The 21,840-nt window shown below is 35.4% G+C and overlaps 3 protein-coding genes and 1 pseudogene across 3 annotated transcripts; 2 read left to right on the top strand and 2 right to left on the bottom strand.

Moving 5' to 3' along the window:
* On the bottom strand, positions 1-6,811 carry LOC100782073 (methylenetetrahydrofolate reductase 2). Its single transcript, XM_003523430.5, has 12 exons — positions 5,879-6,811; positions 5,347-5,791; positions 4,840-4,900; positions 4,643-4,725; positions 4,189-4,362; positions 3,245-3,418; positions 3,050-3,150; positions 2,842-2,953; positions 2,623-2,703; positions 2,358-2,535; positions 513-847; positions 1-370 (listed from the first exon to the last, which is right to left on the bottom strand). The coding sequence occupies exons 2-12, from the start codon at positions 5,749-5,751 to the stop codon at positions 287-289; spliced, it is 1,788 nt and encodes a 595-aa protein (XP_003523478.1). The 5' UTR covers positions 5,752-5,791; positions 5,879-6,811; the 3' UTR covers positions 1-286.
* LOC100782611 (protein NRT1/ PTR FAMILY 5.10) lies at positions 6,524-9,676 on the top strand. Its single transcript, XM_003523431.5, has 4 exons — positions 6,524-6,826; positions 6,928-7,145; positions 7,488-8,005; positions 8,611-9,676. Exons 1-4 carry the CDS (start codon positions 6,685-6,687, stop codon positions 9,422-9,424), a joined length of 1,692 nt encoding a protein of 563 aa, XP_003523479.1. The 5' UTR covers positions 6,524-6,684; the 3' UTR covers positions 9,425-9,676.
* A 1,939-nt stretch (positions 9,677-11,615) lies between these two features.
* LOC100783683 (uncharacterized) lies at positions 11,616-17,983 on the top strand. The gene is made up of 3 exons (NM_001362373.1): positions 11,616-11,868; positions 14,365-14,504; positions 17,617-17,983. Exons 1-3 carry the CDS (start codon positions 11,736-11,738, stop codon positions 17,635-17,637), a joined length of 294 nt encoding a protein of 97 aa, NP_001349302.1. The 5' UTR covers positions 11,616-11,735; the 3' UTR covers positions 17,638-17,983.
* A 1,015-nt stretch (positions 17,984-18,998) lies between these two features.
* LOC100797974 (carboxymethylenebutenolidase homolog) lies at positions 18,999-19,914 on the bottom strand (annotated as a pseudogene).
* Positions 19,915-21,840: the final 1,926 nt, after the last annotated feature.

Here is a 21,840-nt window from a genome sequence, read left to right on the forward strand (position 1 = left end):
TTCAATATTCTGCTTTCACAGTTCACTCATTATATATATTAAGAAACATCCAATTCAGAGGAAGGAGTAACTTGTCCTTATGTCAACGTACAGGTTACCCATGCGACTTTGAAGAATGAAAATATAAAGACGTTAGGGACATAGCCCAGAAAAATAATTTGGCACTTCAACTTAGAACCATGTGTAATATGAATCATCATACTGAGAAGAAAACAAAAGAAAGGAAAAGAACATGACAACCAACAGAAGTGACATAGCTAAAGTACTAATAAATAATAAGCTCATGTCAGAAATCTGCAAAGACGGCAAAAAGATCACCATTGATGTAATCATTGTCGACCAAACTAACCAAGAAGTGACTGCCCCCAACCTGTGACACAAATAGAAAGAATTCTCAAAACTCTAGCATCTCTAGCAGAAAACAAAAATACAGCATTGCCATCAAATACACAGTATTTCCTTTTATAAGGCAGTGTGCAAGATTTTACAGGACCATAGATTTAGAAACCAACCTCTTCAACCAATTTCCTGGATGCCTCATCCTCAGGGTACAAGCTTGCCCATCCTCTTGACCAAATTTCAAATGCCTCATCCTTCCATACATTGAAGCTGACAGGATCTACAATGGTTGGTTGAATTATCTCCTTAGCTGGGAAGACACCCCATGTCACAGCATTAACGTCAGTTTGACCCACATTAGATTTCCAGCTCCCATCTTTATTCACAGCCATATAAGTTAAAGATGTTCGATCCTTGCATTTATCAACAAGTGCATCCAGCTTTTCCTTAGAGCAGAAGAACTCTACATATGCCTTCTGATAAACATACCCACCAGGTCCACCCCAGCCTAGGCCAAATTTCAAACAAAAATAAATGATTTAGTGTATCTCATATCCACCAACCAATATGGACAAGATATCAATACCCTCAGTCATAAAATGCACTGGACATTCTCATCAGGAAAATCTTAATGTTCTGTATCCCTCTTTTGAGTATTTTTCAATCTTCATTTTTTGTTTTACGAGAAAGTATAGTTAATATAAAGTGGTACAGCCACGCATCTCACTCAATACTGATCCAACAATTTCTTTTAAAAAAAAGCCTTCCCGTCATCTGGCCACCAGAAGTTCAGTAAGTTAAGAATAATATCTTTCCTAATCAGCTTAAAAGTAGCATATGCAATCATCAATTTGAATTGATCTGTAAAACACCAGATCAATGATATGTACAGGTTCAAAAGGATATGTATCACATTTGGCATAATGTAATTTTTACCAACAAAAAACAAGGAAAAAGAAATTGGAAATAAAACAGAACTAAAATAGCCCACTTGTGGTTGTATGCCAAATTGGGGCACCTTATTAACATGTTATCCATTAGCACAACATCAGATTCAGCAGACCAACATGCAGAAACCAACAAGAAACATGGAAAAGGAAATTGGTAGGAAATTAAAACGGAACTACAGAGACAAATAACGAAATTAAAAAGGCTGGATTCAATGCTTTGGATTCAGATTTGATTCTATAGAATTCCTTATTTAATCCAGTCACATGCTTCAATATTCAGGTAATTAAAGACAAAGCCCAAATCAGACAGCCAGTGCTAAGGTTAACATACCTACTTTTCATTGGTGAAAATATTTCAAACCAAAGATACCCTACTGGAAGACCATGTCAAAGTGTAATCAATCTAACTGTAAGTAACCTCTTTAACAAGAGTTGTAAGTAAATGATAGAAATAGTAAAAATTATAAAAATCTAGATTTTGGGAAGGGAATGAATATTCACCCTTATTAAGATATGTATTAGAAATGGATCAAACCAAACTCAACCCTAAAAGTTAGCTCAAAGGAAGAGGATTGTGAAAGCCTTATAGGGAATATTTTGGCCATATTCTTAGCTAGACATCTTAACAGAGTAACAGACACACCTCAATCCCAGAACTGGACATCTGCAGGTAACCTAACATAGTTAAAAAGCAGATGATTACCAGAGTCTTGTTGTAATGGGAATTCTGATCATATTCCTAACCAATGTGGGATATCTTAACAATATGCGTAAGTCAGGATCAGGACAGAAGGGAGAAAGCCTCCTATATCATGGCATACACTTGACCGCCGTTGTTCAAGACAACAAATAACTGTGGCTGTATGTGGTTCCACCCCGCTATGAGCCTATGACTACTAAGCCCCTGCTTCTACCTCATTCCAAAATAGAAACCTTTAGAAATATTCAACCATCTAACTTGTATCAGAAAGTTAGTCATCAATCTATAGCTAGTACAAACTAGAATGCTCTAAACCTACATCCAGAAAATATCATGCATAGATAAAAATTAACTTCTTTTACACCCACCTACAGTAGGAGAATCTGACTTTTCCCCATTGACAGCTGGCTGGCTATTGATGGTGAGGAAGCCCTTTGTGTTAATCTTCTCCAGCTGCTCATTTATGATCTTTGTCTCAGGCTGAAGACCATCAAGTTCTGACCAAGGATTGCTTCTCAACTTTCCAAGGCAATACAGTCTAAACCTCTGATATGTAACAAAAGGCATAAATTTAGATGATGTTGGAGTGTTAGTAAGAGTACTCTAGCAATGTTGCAAGTTCAGTAACACCACCTCATATATATCTTCAACGCTTTTCAAGGGAACTGCCCATTCTTCAACAAGCTTCTTGTCCCGTGCACGTGGCCGCATGAACTGCAAGGAAGAAACTATCAATTATAGGACCAGAAAATTACAAGACTTACCAATTTCTAAAAGCTTCAATTTAGTGTTTCATTCTTCTGTCTTGTTTACCAATTACACAAATTAAAATCACTAAATAACCATGTGCACCTGATAATCAGATAATGCACCATATGATGGATTACAGGAATCACCCCAACGCCCATGTGGGTATTGATCCCATCCTATGGTCCTTGATATGTAGCTTTTTGGTCGATTTGCCCTATGATAGTTGCATAAAGAAAGTAAGAAATCTTTCAGACAGAAACTCCCTTCTTATATTTTGGAACAAGACATAGCAATTGCAAAGGTAACATACCAAAAGATTGGACGGACATCTTCTTTAACACGGAAAACATTTGCAGGGCGTCTCCAAGGTAAGGACCTAGAAACTTTGGACTCTTCAATTAGGCCAAGGTTCTGCCAGCAATAACATTAATATCAGCTTTCAATTAAGTGAAGTCTTTCAAAAATAACATTAAAAATATGCACATCACATGCAATAGGAGACCACCATTAGTATTGCCAATGCAGATTTCTCCATATTTAGTGTATAAAGATGCAATGTCTTAATTCCATGAGCTAAAATCTTTTTGCACATTTCAGTTCCCAGGTGAATTCCATAAGCCTTGACAGCTTCTTCATTGTCCTTGATAGGCTCTAAAGCAGCCATAATGTCAGCTGGTATCTAGATTGTTATTGAAAATAAAGCATTGCATTAGAGCCAATGACACTGGACAAATATAACAAATTGGTAAAAACTAAAAAGTAAACGCATATGACATATCTCAGAAATATGATATGTTCACTCATCCATGCATCATTCTTCTCCCTGATAGACTAAGTTTATTCTCCAGATAGATTTTTACCACCTAACATTCAGTTCCATTAAATGTCATAGCAAGTATATTGCTTTTATTATTGACCTCACAAGCATAAAACTAATTAGGTTTTTAGTAATGTGATTCTCTTCTTAATCTCCACTAAATTAACCTTCCCCATAACTTCATATATGACTCATTAACTTTATTCCCCTATAATTTACACAATTTTGTATGTCTCCCTTGCTCTTATAAATAGGGATTAGAGAATAGCTCCTCCACTCTTCCAGCATTTTCCTAAACCTCATAATTGATAGTTTAGGCAAGACCAGAATGCATAACAGACATCAATGCATGTTGGGTTAATACTCTAGTAGTTAACTATCTATCTAATTCCAAGTAACTTTTATCCTAACAATGTAATTTCTATACACTTCTTGAAGTCTAATTTTTATTATTCTCATGTTCCAAAGGTCACAACTGATTTTTTCTTACAGTATACATGTATAAAGAGATATCTATATTTAACATTCAAGTGACCTTTAATGCTTCCTTTGAGAACCACCCTCCCCCAAGGTCCTTGAGATCATTAAACATTCAGAATATTTAATACTAGATCTACACAATTTTTTCTTACCTTTGTTTTGCAAAATCCAGTCATGCGGATAAAGCCCTTGTAATTATTAATGGGCATAATTCCAGGTACAATAGGACACGTTATTCCAATTTGGCGACAGTCGTTCACAAATTTGAGGAATATATCCGTATCATAAAATAATTGGGTGACAATCAGATCTGCTCCAGCATCAACCTATGAAAAGAACAGAAACTCAGAAAAGGAGGCCTGAAAAACAGGCAGAAAGATGAACAACAAATTCCTTCTCCACTGCCCACCCCTCACTGTTTACTTTTCGTTTACATTTAGAAGAAGGATAGCCATGTTTATCAAAAAAATGCAGCAATTCTCATTAATACTTTTTCCTTCTTGTTTAAGCAAGCAAGTCACAGATTAAAAGAATTCCCTCAAATTATGTTCTAGAACTGATAAAAAAAACACATAAAATGGGTGGATTCTAATTGGATGACAAGACCTTGCTCTTCAAGTAAGCAAGATCATTTCGATAACCCTCCGGTGTAGCCAACCCATCACTTTCTATAACATCTGGATGTGCCTCTGAAGAGAAAGAAAATGGACTGTAAGAGAAAATGATGGTGGAAAAAGGAGCAGAAAAGCACTCTGCAGAAAGTGATAACGAAGTTAAAAATAATGATAACAAAAGCAAGAAACCTGGATAACCAGCGATTGTAATGCCAAAGTAGTCACCATATTTAGCTCTGATATGTTGCACCTACAAAAACATAAGCATCCATATAATCAAGACTCAAGACCAGACAAGTGGCCCAACTAACAGGATCAAGATCAACAGTTAGCATCCATAAGCTTAAAGTTTTATCATCACTAAGAATGCAGCACAATGTTCCATAACTAAGTGGAAAATGTTATCTACATGTTTGAAAGTTTGTTTGGTTCAAAAAAATGAAACAAAATGGAATTAAGAGTGCATGTGTGATCGAATGAGTAATTGAACCAAAATAAATTCACCAAATTCCTCTCTGTCGATCTCCACAAAATAAATGGAGTCCAGAAATTATAGACTAGCTCAGAGGTGAATGGGTAAAATAAAGCATGAGTGAGGGTGATATGGTACTATACAGATCCCAGCTGAACTAGGCAAAAATAGAATGAATTGAAGATATAAATATGAGAAAAAATGGAAGAGAAAGGAAGCAGTACCAAGTCGCGTGCGCAGGCAAAGCCGCCTTCGACCTGGACGAATTTGTCCTGACCATGAGGCGGATCACCACGAAGTGCAAGCACATTTTGGAGGCCATTGGATTTGATGGTGTGGAGAGCATGGTCAATCTTTTCGACAGGCATGTTGGTGCAGGTGAGGTGCATCATGGTCTCCACACAGACAATGTTCTGCATCTTGTTGGCAATTTCCAATGTAAGATCAGCCGTTGTCCCTCCAGCGCCCCAAGTGATGTCGCAAAAAGAGGGGTTGTGAGCCACCATGCGGTCCATCCTCTCAAACAGATTGTCCACACCATCCTCAGTCTTGGGGGGGAAGAACTCAAATGAGAACACCACCCTGTTTGGATCAGCAGAAGCTGCGCGAATTTTCTCAATGATCTTCATTTTTTTTTTAAATCTAGATGACTAGATCCAACACTCAATCCTAAACCAAACGGAGATGTGAAAAGAGTTATAAGTTCTGGATCAGAATTGTGAACGGAAGGGGAAAGAAATGAGAGAATAGTCGTACCTTGTGAGGTCAGGTAGAGAGCGCGGAATGTGAGGAGTGGTAATGTGATTATTTATTTATAGAAAGTGAGTAAGGATGGTAGGTGGCAACTGGCTACTGGTGCTCCCTTCTTCACATAGAATGGAATTTGTGGAGCAGTGGGTAATATGGTTATCTACGCAGGTAGATCTGTGAGTAAGTGAGGATGGTTGGTGGCAACTGGCTACCGGTGCTTTCAATTTTTTCTTCGCAGAATGAAATTTATAGGTGAGGAGAGTGACACCACTACTTTTTTTTTTTTTTTCACATCAATTCACAAAAAGTTGGAGATATTCTTTTTCATCGTTTTAATTTAATTAAAAATTAAAAGGGTTCTGCTAGGCACAAGAAAAAAATATATATTAAAACTAAGAGTTGGCTGTTTTACGTATATGTGAATCTGGAGTGATAAATTCTTCGTTACCAAGATCTGAGTATCCTAATCCATAAAATTAACGCCTTATCGAAAGTGATTGTAAGTTTTGAATTTTTGGAAAAAAAATAAAATTAAAATTAATTTTTAGTTTAATAAAATCAGTTTTAATTTTTTAGATTCTAATTTTAAATTTATATTATACAAACTTAAGTTTTTAAAAAATCAATTAATATTGACTTTCTGAGTAACCAAACCTCTTTTTTCAGCTCCCATTCATTGTTCTGCCTTTTAGTTTAATATAGATTGATATATGATATTACTCTTTATATAATATTTTTGGCTTTATACCATCATCCAATTCTCTACACTTCAATATTCCTTATTTTTGGCGAAGTCGTATTGACTATTGAAGATGGCCATTGACGACCTCTGCGGCGATTCTGAAGCTGAAACTCCGCTGCTATCGGAGACGCTATACGGCGTCGTCAACTTCAAGGGCCTCCCCGTCCTACGATCTACCTCTGGTGGTTGGAAAGCTGCTGCCTTCATTATAAGTAATATATATTCAGTGTTTTTTTTTTTTTTTGGTTGGCGTTTTATTTTCTTATTGTGTTTTAATTTATTTCTATTTCTATATCTATATGACTATATCTAGCTGTGGAAGTGGCTGAGAGATTTGCTTACTATGGAATCAACTCGAACCTGATAAATTATTTGACGGGGCCACTTGGTCAATCCACGGTAACGGCAGCAGAGAACGTCAACCTCTGGTCTGGAACAGCGTCATTACTTCCTCTTCTCGGCGCTTTTCTTGCTGATTCTTTTCTTGGTCGTTACCGCACCATCGTTTTAGCTTCCCTTATTTATGTTCTGGTATTCTAAACTCCCCAATCTCATTTATTAGCTTGATGTTTCAATTGAAACTGTCTAATGATGCTAACTAATAAGCTAGTTAATAAATGTACAATGAAAAACAAAGAACAAAAATTAGTAGAGTTAATGTTTGTTAGTAAACGAGATTCGAACCCACTGCGGGGCCTCTCTCTCCTTCTTCCTTCAACCACACCAAGTCAACCTTATAACTTCTTAATTAGCAACTTGTTAGTTACAGTGGCTTGCCAAACACATTCAAAATAAAATAAGCAAGTTGTTTGATTTGAACTTTTATTGTTCCCTCATCTTGGGTGGCTAACATTAGATTGGGATGAATTGCAGGGACTGAGCCTGCTGACGTTTTCGACTATACTTCCTGTGACAACCTCGGACGGCGAAGTTGCTCGTCCCCAATTAATATTCTTCTTCTTTTCTCTATATCTCGTTGCACTTGCACAAGGTGGACATAAGCCTTGTGTTCAGGCTTTTGGAGCTGATCAGTTTGATGTGAACGATCCTGAGGAATGCAAGGCCAGAAGCTCCTTTTTCAATTGGTGGTATTTTGCCTTCAGTGCTGGTCTTTTTGTGACTCTTTTCATCTTGAACTATGTCCAGGATAATGTCGGTTGGGTTCTTGGATTTGGAATCCCTTGCATTGCAATGCTAACTGCATTGGTTATTTTCTTAATTGGAACTTGGACTTACCGGTTTAGCATTCGGAGGGAGGAACGAGGCCCTTTTTTGAGGATTGGTAGGGTGTTTATTGTTGCAGTGAACAATTGGCGAATTACCCCTTCAGCTGTCACTTCTGAAGAGGAAGCTTGTGGCACTCTGCCTTGCCATGGTTCTGATCAATTTAGGTAAACAATCAACACCATATTGATTGTCTTTATAGAAGCTGATAATAAGAAACACTAAAATATCCTTCAACTTGTGAAGTGGAAATTAGCTTAGCATTGTTCAAGCAAGGAACAAATATTTTAACTAGATTTCATTCTCATACTCAGTCATTAGGGCAACTTTGAATTGAAGTGATTGTCCATTTATATTTTCAGTGTTGTCATCAATTTTACTAACAACTTTTGCCATAACCAAATAACAATATTAGTGCTGTAATGCTTACTAGGAATTAAGGTTTGCACTTATACAAAAAGTATGTTTATCTTTACCATATAAATTTATTCTCTAAATTACACCCGCATTTTAGTGGATCGGATCCCAGTTATTTATGCTTTCTGTTTACAAATGAATCATTTCCTCAATATATGTCATTATTGATAATCTGGGAATTATTGTCATCGTTATTTTTTGGGACAATACTACTTTCTCCTTATGGAGCAATTTTTTTGCCATAATTACTACGTATGAGAATGTCAAATTGTGGATTACTAGATTTATATAGTGAGGCACAACTGATTTTATTATGCAATAACTTTGGCTTGCACATGACTCTCAAATATGGCAGTTTCCTGAACAAAGCATTAATTGCATCAAACGGTTCAAAGGAAGAGGGGGAAGTTTGTAGTGCTGCTGAAGTTGAAGAAGCAAAGGCAGTCCTCAGGCTTGTTCCAATATGGGCTACATGTTTAATTTTTGCTATTGTGTTTGCTCAGTCTTCTACTTTCTTTACAAAACAAGGTGTTACGATGGACAGGGAAATTTTGCCTGGGTTTTATGTACCCCCTGCTTCTCTTCAATCCATTATCAGCCTCTCCATTGTTCTTTTTATTCCTATCTATGACCGCATTATTGTTCCCGTAGCTAGAGCTTTTACTGGCAAACCCTCTGGCATCACAATGCTGCAGAGAATTGGAACTGGAATGCTTCTTTCTGCAATTTCTATGGTAATTGCAGCTTTTGTGGAGATGAAAAGACTCAAAGTGGCTCGTGACTGTGGGCTAATTGACATGCCTAATGTGACAATTCCAATGAGCATCTGGTGGTTAGTTCCTCAATATGCCTTGTTTGGAATTGCTGATGTCTTTGCAATGGTGGGTCTGCAAGAGTTTTTCTATGATCAAGTCCCACAGGAATTAAGAAGTGTGGGTCTTTCTCTCTATCTAAGTATTTTTGGGGTCGGGAGCTTTCTGAGTGGCTTTCTCATCTCTGCTATTGAAAATGTCACGGGTAAAGATAATCGTCATAGCTGGTTTTCTAGTAATCTCAATCGTGCGCATCTTGATTATTTCTATGCCCTTCTAGCTGCTCTCAGTGCAGTGGAGTTATCTGTCTTCTGGTTCTTTTCCAAATCTTATGTTTACAAGACAAGAAGCACATAGAAGAAGCTGGAATTCTGTAGTAAAAAAATGCATGCAAGGGATGTCCTAATATTAAACGAGTTTCCTATATTATTAGTGAATTCTAAGACGAGATGCAAAGGATCCAAATTACCTTGCAAACTCAAATGGAATCATATATAAATAATTGATTCATTCGATCTATTTTGTAATATTGCCGATGTAATTTTTTTAGCTTTGTTAACTTTTGACAATTTTATTCTAACAATAATAATTGCTACAGTATTCTCAATACTTAGGTAATTATTTTTTTTAGCAGTCCATTCACTTCAAGTCTTCAAAAGGATACTAAGATGAGGAGAAAAAGAGAAACAAAATAAGAGTGCCAAAAAAATTTGAAGAGAAAATATTAAAATGTGTGGCATTTGGACTATTTCATTTTAATAGGTATATCTTGCATTTGTCACACTAGATTGTTCTTCCCCTATGTAATCCTGTCGCTAATCATTTTGAAGTTGTTGGAGATGATTTATGGCATCGGTGGTGCACCCTCCACTTCCATCGTCTCAAAAACCCTCCCTCGACCATGGTGAACCAAAAACTAATGATGTTAACTGTTTGGGGCTTCTCCTACACCCTCTCCCTTTCATCTTCAAACTCACCATTTCCCAGAGCGTCTTGTTTTGCTACGACGTAGTAAAGTCTATTTCCAACTCTGCACGTATCATCATGAACTCCCATGTATCCTACTGGATCCATTGTGGCTGAGACGACCACCTCTCCTCCCTCGAGAATGTCGGAGACATCTCGTCGGGCATCACTAACGAGTTATTTCTAAAATGCGCTGAGAGGGTGGATCACACAGAGGAGACAAGTGGGACAAATTAGATAGTTTGACTATTTTTTTGATGAATTTTGTGGCCTTTTGGATTTGGCTGTTGTATTTTGAAGTTTAATGGTTTTCGTATTTATTTATTTTAGATTTGGACATGTTTATTGCAAAGATTGAAGGTCGAAAATTGATTGTGTGAGAGAGCAGTGACTACCAAAGGTGTTGTTGCGGCGAGATCGTTGGTGGAGGCACAATAGAGAAGGGGGATGTATGGTATGGTCATTGCCGGAGGTGGTGGACGCATCTTCGGTGATAAAGGCGTCACCGAAAAAGGTGGAGGCATAGCAAGCGATGCAAAGAGGGGAAGAAGAAGAACATGAATGGTGTAGAGAGTGTACGTTAACATTATGCGCATTACATTAATCCAAAGGTGATAAACAATGGTGCATAATGAACCATTTATGATGGTGGTCCACTTTAGATTTTGACGGTCATTACTTGCATGGATCACCTTATAAGTGCTCCATTATAGACCATTATTACTCGTTTTTAGATTAATCAAGACGCATAGTTTTAATATACATCCTCCCTCACTTAAAATTGTTATTGCAAACTTGGAGCATGTGTTGCACCTGAGGGTGATACCCAAGGGCACACAGACAATTATGATATCCTGCAACTGACATTGAAGGTTTAACAACAAGGTGTGACATCTAGTTGCATCTCTCAGGAGCTGAGACAGAGAAAGAGGACCATTAGTCGTGGAGGCAGATGATTTTATATATATATATATATATATATATATATATATATATATATATATATATATATATATATATATATATATGATTTTAATTTTACGTACTTGGTATTTTTTTTTTGTCGTATGTAGGGACTTATTATTATTCCATGTTGTATGCATGAAATATTTGACATTTATCTTGAGCCTGTTCTTAAGTGAATAAAATAACACAAGAAATAAGGTATAATTGTTCATGTGTCAGACAAGCTTTGCCTTGTGCGCCAGAAAAAGAAACGGTCCAGATTGCATTGAATAAATAAGCAGTTTAGATTGCACCAATTTAAATGAGGGTACTATTCATGCATCACTTCATCATTACAAATTTTGTCTTGTGTGTTAGAAAAAGAAACAGTCCATATTTGCACCAACTAATCAACACTGCAGCTCACACCAATCCTTATACGAGCACTGTTCACATGTTAGAATACAATTCTGTTGTGATTATTATACAAAGGAATCGCATTTTCGTGAAAAGGGTATTTTTAGAACAGGAAAAGTTCCAAAAAGTTGTTGGGTGAGAATAGCAGAAAGGGAGTTGAGAATAGTGGCTCCCTGAAGGATACCAAGATAAGAAAACAAAAGGCAACCCACCCGAGTCTGAAAGCATATATACACTTTCAGAACAAGCAGGGGCTGGGGGAAGGGGGAAGAAGAAAACCCAGAATCAAATCAAAAGGTAAAAAAGTAGAAGTATACGCAGAAGAGGTGGTTCAAGTTCAATGGCTGAGAAGAAGGAAATGATTCCCAAACAATATGACATCGATGCCAAATGGGACGCCTGCATTGATCTCACCGTCCGTCGCTTCGTCTACTCCGCATCTGCCGGTGCATTTGGCGGTCTCCTATTTTTTAGTCAGTACTTTCTTTCTCTAGTATTTTTTGTTACTCTTTGTTTTAGTTTTGGCTTTTTCGTCTTAAATAAATGTAAAAAAGAGTATGTGGTGCTTCTGTGCTGAAGAAAATCCTACATCCTTTTCTTGTTTCCTACATATGAATTCGCAACAGATATTTTTATTAGATACTCGGTCTTGCCTATTATGTTAATCCTAGATGAGAATGAGTCTCCCAAATTCCTCGCTATTGTATTTGATTCCATTCTCACATTATTCAGTAATCAATTTCTCATTATTTTGAAAACCAGAAAACAGAATAAAGAGATGTTTTCTCATCATCTTCTTCTGTTTTCTTCATGTTCTCCGTCCAAATGCTCAAGGAACAAACTTTTAGGGAACATAATATGCTCAGGCTCGACTTGTAAACTCATAATAGTTTGCCTAATACAAAAATAAATATTTAAAACGCCTATCATAATGTCCTAGGGCAATGACCTCTGGCTTGACCAGAGGAGATTCTGACGAGATCATTGATGTTTTGGTGTGTTCTGTTTTGGTTTTTAGCCGAGTCTAATTTTTGTGTGAACATCAGTAAATTCTGGGTTGGGCAATAAATAGTTTGCTCTTATTTTTCTTCTTTATGCTGGCTGCCCTTGGACCAAGTTGCTCCTCTTTTAGGTGATAGCTTTTGGTTATGATGGATTGTGTGTGTTATTTCACTTATTTGTCTTAGGCCTTGGCTTGTGGGACAGTATTGGAATATATTTATTATATCTTTAGATTATCTTCGAATATCTTTTGAGTATGTTGCAAAATCAGTTAGTCACCTAATTGAGCTAGCAACTTTAGAGTTGTTTACTGATTTTTTTGGCTTTGTTTGGTTTGAGAAATGTTTTCTGTTTTTACTTTGTATAGGAAAAAGTGAAAATGGAAAATAAAAATAGAAAACAAAAAAAGGTGTTTTTACTATTTCCTATACAAACTTTTGAAAACAGGAAACATTTTTTTTTCAAACCAAATGACTCCTTATATTTCTTGATTTTGTTTCCTTATTTTATTTTATTTGATTACTTGGTCTCTTCCTTAGTTGACCTGGGATTGTGCTAGTGCTACTAGTATTTATCTAATTATTAGTATAAATAGGAGTATTACGTAAGGGTAATGTATACATTACATCCTATCAAGAAAATATTCACTAGTATTATTGTTTGACATCTTTCTCTTGTTTCCTTCTTCCCTAACCCTAAACCTATACTTCTTTTGTTAGAATTATACTTCACTTGATTAGTTGCAAACTTTGAGGTGCAAACCACTCAGTATCAATGTTTTGTTTACATAGTCTATCATACTCTATCAACTAGCATATTAATGGAGCTTCTACAAAATAGCATTTTTTTGGCTTAAATGTTTTCAAGGTCCCTACAAATATAGTGATATTTTTGGTCCTTTCAATGTTCTTTTTCATGGTTTTTGATTGTTGTAATGTCCGTTGCCACTTGTTTTGGTTCCTGCCATGAACTTGCCATAGCAACATGTTTCATGTGCCTGCAAATATAGCAATTTTGTATCTACGTTCTTGCAAAATATAACAATTTTTGGTCTCTGTCCCAAAAAATATTGTGGTTTTTGTTTTTCGTCCATGCCATTACATCCCTGCAAAATATAGTGGTTTCTGTTTTTATTCTGCTGTGATGACAAGGACTTAAAAAAAGTTATGATGAACATTGCAAGGATCAAAAACCAATTTTTTTTACAGGGGCTAAAAAACAAAAGATACTATATTTGCATGAATGAATAACATATTTAAGCCTTTTTCTCTTAATTTTAGTATGATGATAATATTGCTTGATAACTTTAATGCTTTACCATGGTTTTGCACATGCAGATTTGGATGAAAACTGTTTAACTAAATTTTCTGCAATCCTGTGCATTTTTTTTCCTTTTAGTATATCTTTTTGCGTGCATTGAGAAAATAAATTTTGAAACTCTTATTTGTCTTGCTAAATTGAACTTATGCTGTTGCATAGTACTGCCTGTCTGCCTCTAAGCCAGTTATGGTTGCACTGAAGGCCAATGTCAGTTTGAAAAAAAGAATATATGGTTAGTGTGCAGCCACTTGAATTACCCCGTGAAGGCATTTAAGCCGAGGATTACTGTTCAATTTTCTAAGTATGTGTTCAATGATTATCACCTATTTTTGCAAAGTTCACTGAGCATACATTTATGAGTCTATGAGATATAAGCCAATTTGTTGGGTGAGTGTCATGATTAGCCTTGTCATTAATAGTCTAATCTTCATTTGAAAATTTGGTATTTATAATCAATTTAAGCTACTGATTCTGTTTATATTATAAAATGCAAGGCTTAGTTATTTATATATGTTGGTGGTTTAGATTGGTGTTTATTATATCTTTTATTATACAATAAAATCATCCTGTAAGTATTATATGCCTTTACGCCCTCCCTACCCCTGAATATAATGGGCTACTTTTGCATTGCATTGAATGACAACTAGGGAGTCCTGTTACTCGATGGGCATCTATTGCTTTTGGCGCTGGAGTTGGAATTGGATCTGCATATGCAGAATGTTCTCGTCTGTTTGATGGACCTCCAACAAATTTACCCCTACCTAAGGTCTCTGAAACTGCTACTCAGGTAGGATTTATCTTTTATTTTCTTGTTTATATACTCCCTCCATCCCTAATTATAAGACATTTTTAACTAATTCACACATATTAAGAAAGTTGGTTAATTTAGTAATTAACATTAATTTTTTTAATTGTAATATATATATATATATATATATATATATATATATATATATTCAAAACTATCCTTAAATAATTAATGTATGGAGAGAAAATAATAGTAGTGGAGTTTTAATTTTAAAACTGAACTCGTTAATTCTCCAATCCTCATAAGAGAGAGAAAGAGACAAACATTTATTATTGTTGGACTAAAATAATTAAGGGTATTTTGGTCAAAAAATAATTGATGCAAGGGACAATTAGAAAAGAGTCTTATAAAAAGGGACAAGGAAATTTCAAAACAAAGTCTTATATTCAGGAACAGAGGGAGTATAACGCTAGGATCCAATTGCAAGGTATGGGACTTTAGTCCCACATTGGAAGTATGGGATTGTGGCATTTTTAAGGCTTTGGGCTCTCCAATGGTTAGCATATGCCTATGGTGTGGTTCTCCTAAGGTTCTTATCATATAATCATTTGGCATGATTGTCTAAAGCATATGTCATATGTCAAAAGCTATTAGTTGGCAGAGTTAGTGTCAAGATTTAACATACTGGAAATGGAACAAAGCTATAAATCATGGACAATGGCAGTGATATAGTGCCATTTCATCGAGTCATACTGCAGCAGGTGATAGCTATAGGTTCTCATTTGCATCATAGTAGTCAATCTAAAATAAGGGCGTGGAGCAGCCCAAAAATGCTATATTGCATGACTATTATGATTTGCATCTTGGTTAAGGTCGCGACTATCACACTCAAAATTGTGGCCACTATAACAGAAAAATGTAGCTGTCGCAGGCACTGTTGTGAACAAGGGTTGAAAATCTACATTTACCCTTGACTTTTTGAGGGAGATATAAGATGGGCTGGATGATTAATGGAGAAGGGAAGGAGGGGAAGGTCGCGGGTTTGATCCCTCCTACTAACAAAACTAACATTCTAACAACTAACATTTGCAAATAAAAAAATAAAAAAAAAAACTTGACTTATGAGTTCTCATTTTTTGTTGTTGATAGTCTCACGATTTCTAGTGAGTCTTTTGCTTTAGAAACATCATTGGATTTGAAACTGTTCCCCAATCATTCAGGAAAAATGCTACTTCTGTTTTGAACTCTGTTATCTGACCCAATGACCCACCCCTCTACTAGTCGGCATCTGTTTCTGGCCCACCCGTGTACCCAGCCATTGACCCATTGCTTATAGGTCTGTGTTCTTCCTTTGGTCTTCGCTCACCCATCAGATCTTAGTGTTTGTTTACACGTAACTGCTCACAAATGTTTGTTCTTTTTATCTATGGCAAATGCTAACCAGTGCACTGGTTAAGGGGAAGTAAAAGGGTGGTTTTTATTGGTTAGCTGCTATGTGTTGCTATCAGGATTGATAACTATGAATATGAAATTGATAATGGTAAAAATGAGAGAATAAATTTACGATGGGAGAAAGTTTGTAGGCAAGGTTGTTGTGATCAAAGAAACAGGTTGTTTGTGTGTTTTACATGTGGAAGTGAAGTAGTCTAAATTGGCTCATTAGCCTTTAGAACTTGGATATTTGAAATTTATGACACACTCGTATAATAACATTGTCATCCCTTTCGAGGGTCAACATTGAGCTACTATCTTTATACCTTGATATTGGATGTGAGACTGAGTATATGTATATCCAAGAACTAGTGCCTTGATGCAGTGATGCTCACTTTTGCAAATGATATGTCCTAGTTGAAGGGTTGAGAGGAAATACTCGAGCACTTAGAGATATGGAGACAGGTTCTGGAAGCACATGACTCTCGTTTAAGTAGAAATCAGACAGTGTGTGTGAAATGTAAGTTTAGTAAGAGGCGAACCAATTGAAGACATGCATCAGCATTACCACTCATGCAATTGAAGTATCTTGGATCCATCATACAAGATGACCTAAATAAAAGGGAATGTAAATGGCATATTAAATAAAATGGAATATAAATCACATGATTCAAGCAGGTTGAATAAAATGGAAAATTTCCTTGAGTGTCATTTGTAACAAAAAAGGTATCACTCAAGTTTAAGAGCACATTTTACTCTACAGCTATAAACTTATGATATTGTACGAAACTAAGTTTTTTTAAGATAATAAACTCAACATGATAAAGAAAAGAATGTTGTGTGGGATAAGTGGGCATACTAGACAAGATAGGAGTAGGAATGAATACATTGGAGAGAATGTTGTGGTAGCACCTATTGTACAAATAATGGTAGAATCTCACCTTAAGTGTTTTCAGCATGTATGAAGACCAGTAGAAACCAAAGTAGTAGATATAATGCCGGATGTGAAGGGAGATTAAGAAAAACTATAAGCCACATTATTAAGGATTGAGGTCAATCGTTTGTGTATGAACATAATTTATAATAAAACACTGTGGCATCATTTGATCTATATAGCCAACGCTACCTAATGGGTAAAAGCATGGTTGTTTTTTAATTTTTGTATGGCATGGCAGCTGAAAATGTCTATTATTTGATTAAATATTGATTGAAAAACTAAATTGCTACAAGTTAGGATGATTTAGGAAGTTTAAGTATTTAACTGCTATCTTTCTTTGAGAAGATATTCTTATATACTTAGCATATTACTCTCAGCAGTTCTTATCATATATATTATAAATTTTAGTCCAATTGCATGTAATCGTGTTCAGTGCCATCTGTTTGTTTTTGGATTATTTGATTGGTAAGTATAGTATTTTCAAGGTATGTAGGAATTTCTCTGTATTGGAAGGGTGTACCTGGAACTTTCATTAAGTTGAAAGGGTGTCTTTGCGTTTAAATGGAAGAGGAATGGAATTATCTTTTGTGATGGTAATTAATAGGAACATAAATTGCGTTGGCATACGGCCAGTGAAATAAAATAGTTGAGTGTGTTCTTGCATGTAATCGGAGATTCCCCGGCCAAGAGGTTGGGCACCAGTTTGTTAGTTTTGCTGGCAAAATATGTATTTAAAGAATTGGATTGGAACATAATTAACGTATTTCTTGCTTTTGTTTCCAGAATGTGCCGGATTCTGAGTAGAAGCTACAACGGATCCTGGTTCCTGGTTCCTGGACAGTGGTGAATCAGAATTTTCTTTTGATTGTTGATGGTTCCATACAGCATTATTGCTCTTCAAAATGTTGCACTACCATAATTTCGTAAATGAACATGACGTATATTTTATTCCCAAGCTTTTACGCTTTTGATCTCCTGTGATCTTACGCAATGTTTATGTTGAGAAGGATTGGAAAAGCCAAGGAACCTTTCTTCAGTTGCGATTTTGTATTCGCTCTACTTTGAATCCGATTTAAGTATATTCTAAAATCGGATTGGTGAGTTAACTGACAATTTTCAGGCAATGATTCAATCAGTTTAATTGGTTAAATCAAATTATTCAACGAGATGTATTAATAATTAATGTAAGATATTAATAAATTTAATGACAGATTATAATTCACTGAGAACATTATTATCATTTGAGATAAATTTGTTGAATTTTATAATAATTAAATTAAAATCATATTTATATTTATGATGATTTCTAATTGGTTGAAAAGTAAATAAACATCATCATTTTTCAAGGTAAGTTGCCTTGACGATGTCAAGGAGTAGATAATACTTTGAAATGGGTATCTTTTGGTCAAGGCTACCTAATTATAAGCAATTGTCATGTCATGTATAGGTTAATAATATGCATTTAATTGGAAATTTTTAAAATTACAATGGCTTGGTTAATCGTTTATTAAATGATAATAACCAAATTAAAGTTTTAATCAAATTATAAAGATTTACAGATTAATTTAATTAGAAATATTTGTTAAATCATTTTTATAAAATAATTAAATTTCTAGTGACCTAAACTAAAAGTATCTTTAATGAAGCAACCTTAAATGGCATTCACTTGAAATCTAAATGTTACTGAACAAAAAAACACTAAACGCAAAAGTAACTACATGTAACAGTTGGCTGATTTTAATGGTATTCAAACTAATTAGCCTCATAAATTTCAGGTTTAAAATCTTATGCTGTGTTGGTCCAAGTAAGGAATGTAATTTCTCATAAGCCAGATCTCATAACAAGTATTGTAAATGAAAAAAATAGGTGTTAGAAAGATCTTTATCCTCTTAAATGGGTTCAATCACCTAAAATTTAAGATCAATGTAGCTTCCATATGTTTAGCTTGTCAAACCAAAATAGCCTATTTCTATGGACCCAAAAGACCATTTTGAGTCATATGCTCCTAATTTCAACTATAATGCATCATAAGTAAAGGCTCTAGAATTATGATAGTACATGGGAATTCCCTTGACCGAAACGACAATGTATTCAAAATGTTGACAGGTCACTATTGACGTGTTAAGACGGAAGTGATGTATATATACAACACAATACATATAAGTTTATACAACCAAATGATCATATAGCCAGCCTCTCATAATAACGTAGGCTTGTTCAGGAGATCAGGCCGGTGGGCAAATCCGTGACCTCTACCTGGGAATATCACTACTTTGGAGCCCCTACGAATTTTTTTCTGAACATTCTCAATTTCACTTACCTTGCAAAGTGGGTCATTGTCCCCTAAAATGAACAAGACAGGAGCTTTTATATCAGAAGCAGCAAGGGGATCCATCCTTGTACCACAAAAGGAGATTCCAGTGCCAAAACAAGCACCTTGGTCTTTGGCCAGCACCTTTAACACTTGGCCACCTCCAAAGCAGAAGCCAATAATGCCAAGTTTCTTGGAAATTCCTACAGCCATAAATTCATCAACCAGCCATTTTGTCCATCTGGTAATGTCTTCTGCTATCCTCTCTGGGTTTTGTCTAGCAATCCACTGTTCAAACACATCTGGCTGGTCCTTTGTCCACGGACATCCACGAAATAAGTCTGGAACTAGAATGCTGCATATTTGTTTAGAAGCAATTTCACTGACAAGGGTATTATAACGACAAAACAGCCATTATACAATTTGCATTGTGAATCTTAATACTTTGTTGATAAATAGGAATGGAGTTGGAACATACTTGTAACCATTGCAAGCTACCCGATATGCAATATCTCTAGTGAAAGAATCCTCAAACCCGAAAACATCTGAAAGAAGCAATTGGCCGGTTCCATTGCATTTTTGACTGCCTTGAACAGATAATCACGGATATCTTCATCACCCTCCACAAGAGAAAGCTCCACTCCACTGACTAATTCGCATGCTTCATCATCTATCCCACCTTCCACATTCAGTAAGCTGCATGATATTTTTGAGTCTGCGGCATCTTGAACTGGTTTTTGAAGATTGAAATTGCTCTTTTCTGAAAACATGCTGAAGAATTGCATTCAACAAGAGGCTATCAAGTATGTGATGCAATTCAGGAATTTTGAGTTACTATTCAAAAATAAAAAGGAACACAGTTGGATCTTAATGGCAGGATTTGGGGTCCAATGTAGGATCCAACCACTCAATGCATGCTTGAAGAGAAAGAAAAAAAAAGGCAGTGCCGTGTCTAATAGATTAATTCAAGCATCCAAGTAACATTATAATATTATATGTCATTTGTCAAAGCAATGAAAACAATGTAAACAAATGTGTGAAATAAGAGATAAAAGAGAATTTTCTGGAATGGCTTGAGTGAGAGACTCACCCAACAAATTTTTAATTTATAGGCATGAGGATTACAAGATAATAAATTACAGTGTGAAGGCTGACATGATTTTACAATCAAGAGAATTTTGGTACCAACCAAAGGCACTGTAAGAGAACAAATTTTGAAACAGTTTCATGGTTCACTTTAGAATGTTCATGCTGGATTTCTAAAAGTCTTTTTAAGAATATAGCCTTTTTATTTCATTTTCCTGGCTTGGGGAAGGATATCCATCAGTTTGAGTCTCTCAGTTACATATGGAAACTGGCTAAGCTCCAACCATTGGAAATAAAACTGTAAACAAATTATCATTTCAATAAGTAATAACAAAAAGAAGTAAGAGAGGAGAAACAGAGCTTAGGAGGAAATGGCACTGATGGCGGAGATCGAGGCTTTGAGATGGCACAAACACAAACTGATCCTACGCTTGCCCTTGCTGTTTCTTAATATCTGCTTCCACTTAACTCTAGCCTGGTAAAGGAATACACACAAATGCTTGGTTTCCAAGGTAGAGGTGGATATTTCATATTCGGTTCTATCCTTTACATTACCGTTTTCCAAATCAATTAATACTACATTATTATTTATGTATGCTAAGAGGGAAATGTAAAGTAGAGGTAAACAATGGGTCCAACTCAAATAGGGAATGGAAACTCGGTATGAGAAGCACTAGAAAGAAAAAATAGAACACGAGTCAAATCATAAATTAAAGAAATATGAATAAATATCTATTTTACAACATGAATAAATTAAATAATCTATGTGCGGCATCTCATCACAAACTGATTCTTTTTTACTGGATGGTGATATAAATTCAGTTATGAAGATGGTTTTTATTTGATTAATGGTCTAAAAAATTTTATATTAGTAATACATGTCTATTATATTCAAAAATATATATTTTGTCTTTCACCTTTTTTACATGCCAACATGTCATGGTTATCAATTTTGATGGTCATCTATTATGCTTTTTCTTATGGATGGTATTATGGTACAATCAAAAGGAAATGCAAGCTGTGAAATATGTCTCTCCAAGTATAAACTTCTATCATTCATCTTTTTTTCTTTTGGTTTTACATTATGGCATAACGTTCCTTTCTTATATTTTAATAAGTTATATCAAACTTGCATTGCCAATCAATATTTTGTTCTTCCATTGTAGTTTATAAATACAGATTGAAACTTTGAAAGAACAAGAACAATTCTACGAAAAAACGAAGCGTTAAACTAAGTTCTCTTCTGATAATTGCATTTTTAATTTCATTTAAATGATTATTTTGAAGACACTTATACTTATAATCCAATTCTTAGACTATTTAATTGCTATTTTGATAGTCCAGTTGTAAATAAATACAATTTTCTTAGGTTAGTTGTTTTTAATCAAGTTTATGCTAATTTAGGTTAAATTTGGATTTCGTGATCATAATGAAGTGATGATGGATGAAGGAGCATGAAGGAAAGGTCAATATTCTAGCATCTGGTTGTGGATAAGCAAATGATGCTTAACCCTGAAATTGTTGGCACTTAAGTGCCACAAGCAAAAGTTTAGTGGAGAGGAAAAGCATATGGCGCTTAAGCGCTACGTTCCCTGCGCTTAACCGTCAGT

Source organism: Glycine max, chromosome 4 (assembly GCF_000004515.6).
Source record: "Glycine max cultivar Williams 82 chromosome 4, Glycine_max_v4.0, whole genome shotgun sequence".
Classification (NCBI taxonomy): Eukaryota; Viridiplantae; Streptophyta; class Magnoliopsida; order Fabales; family Fabaceae; genus Glycine; species Glycine max.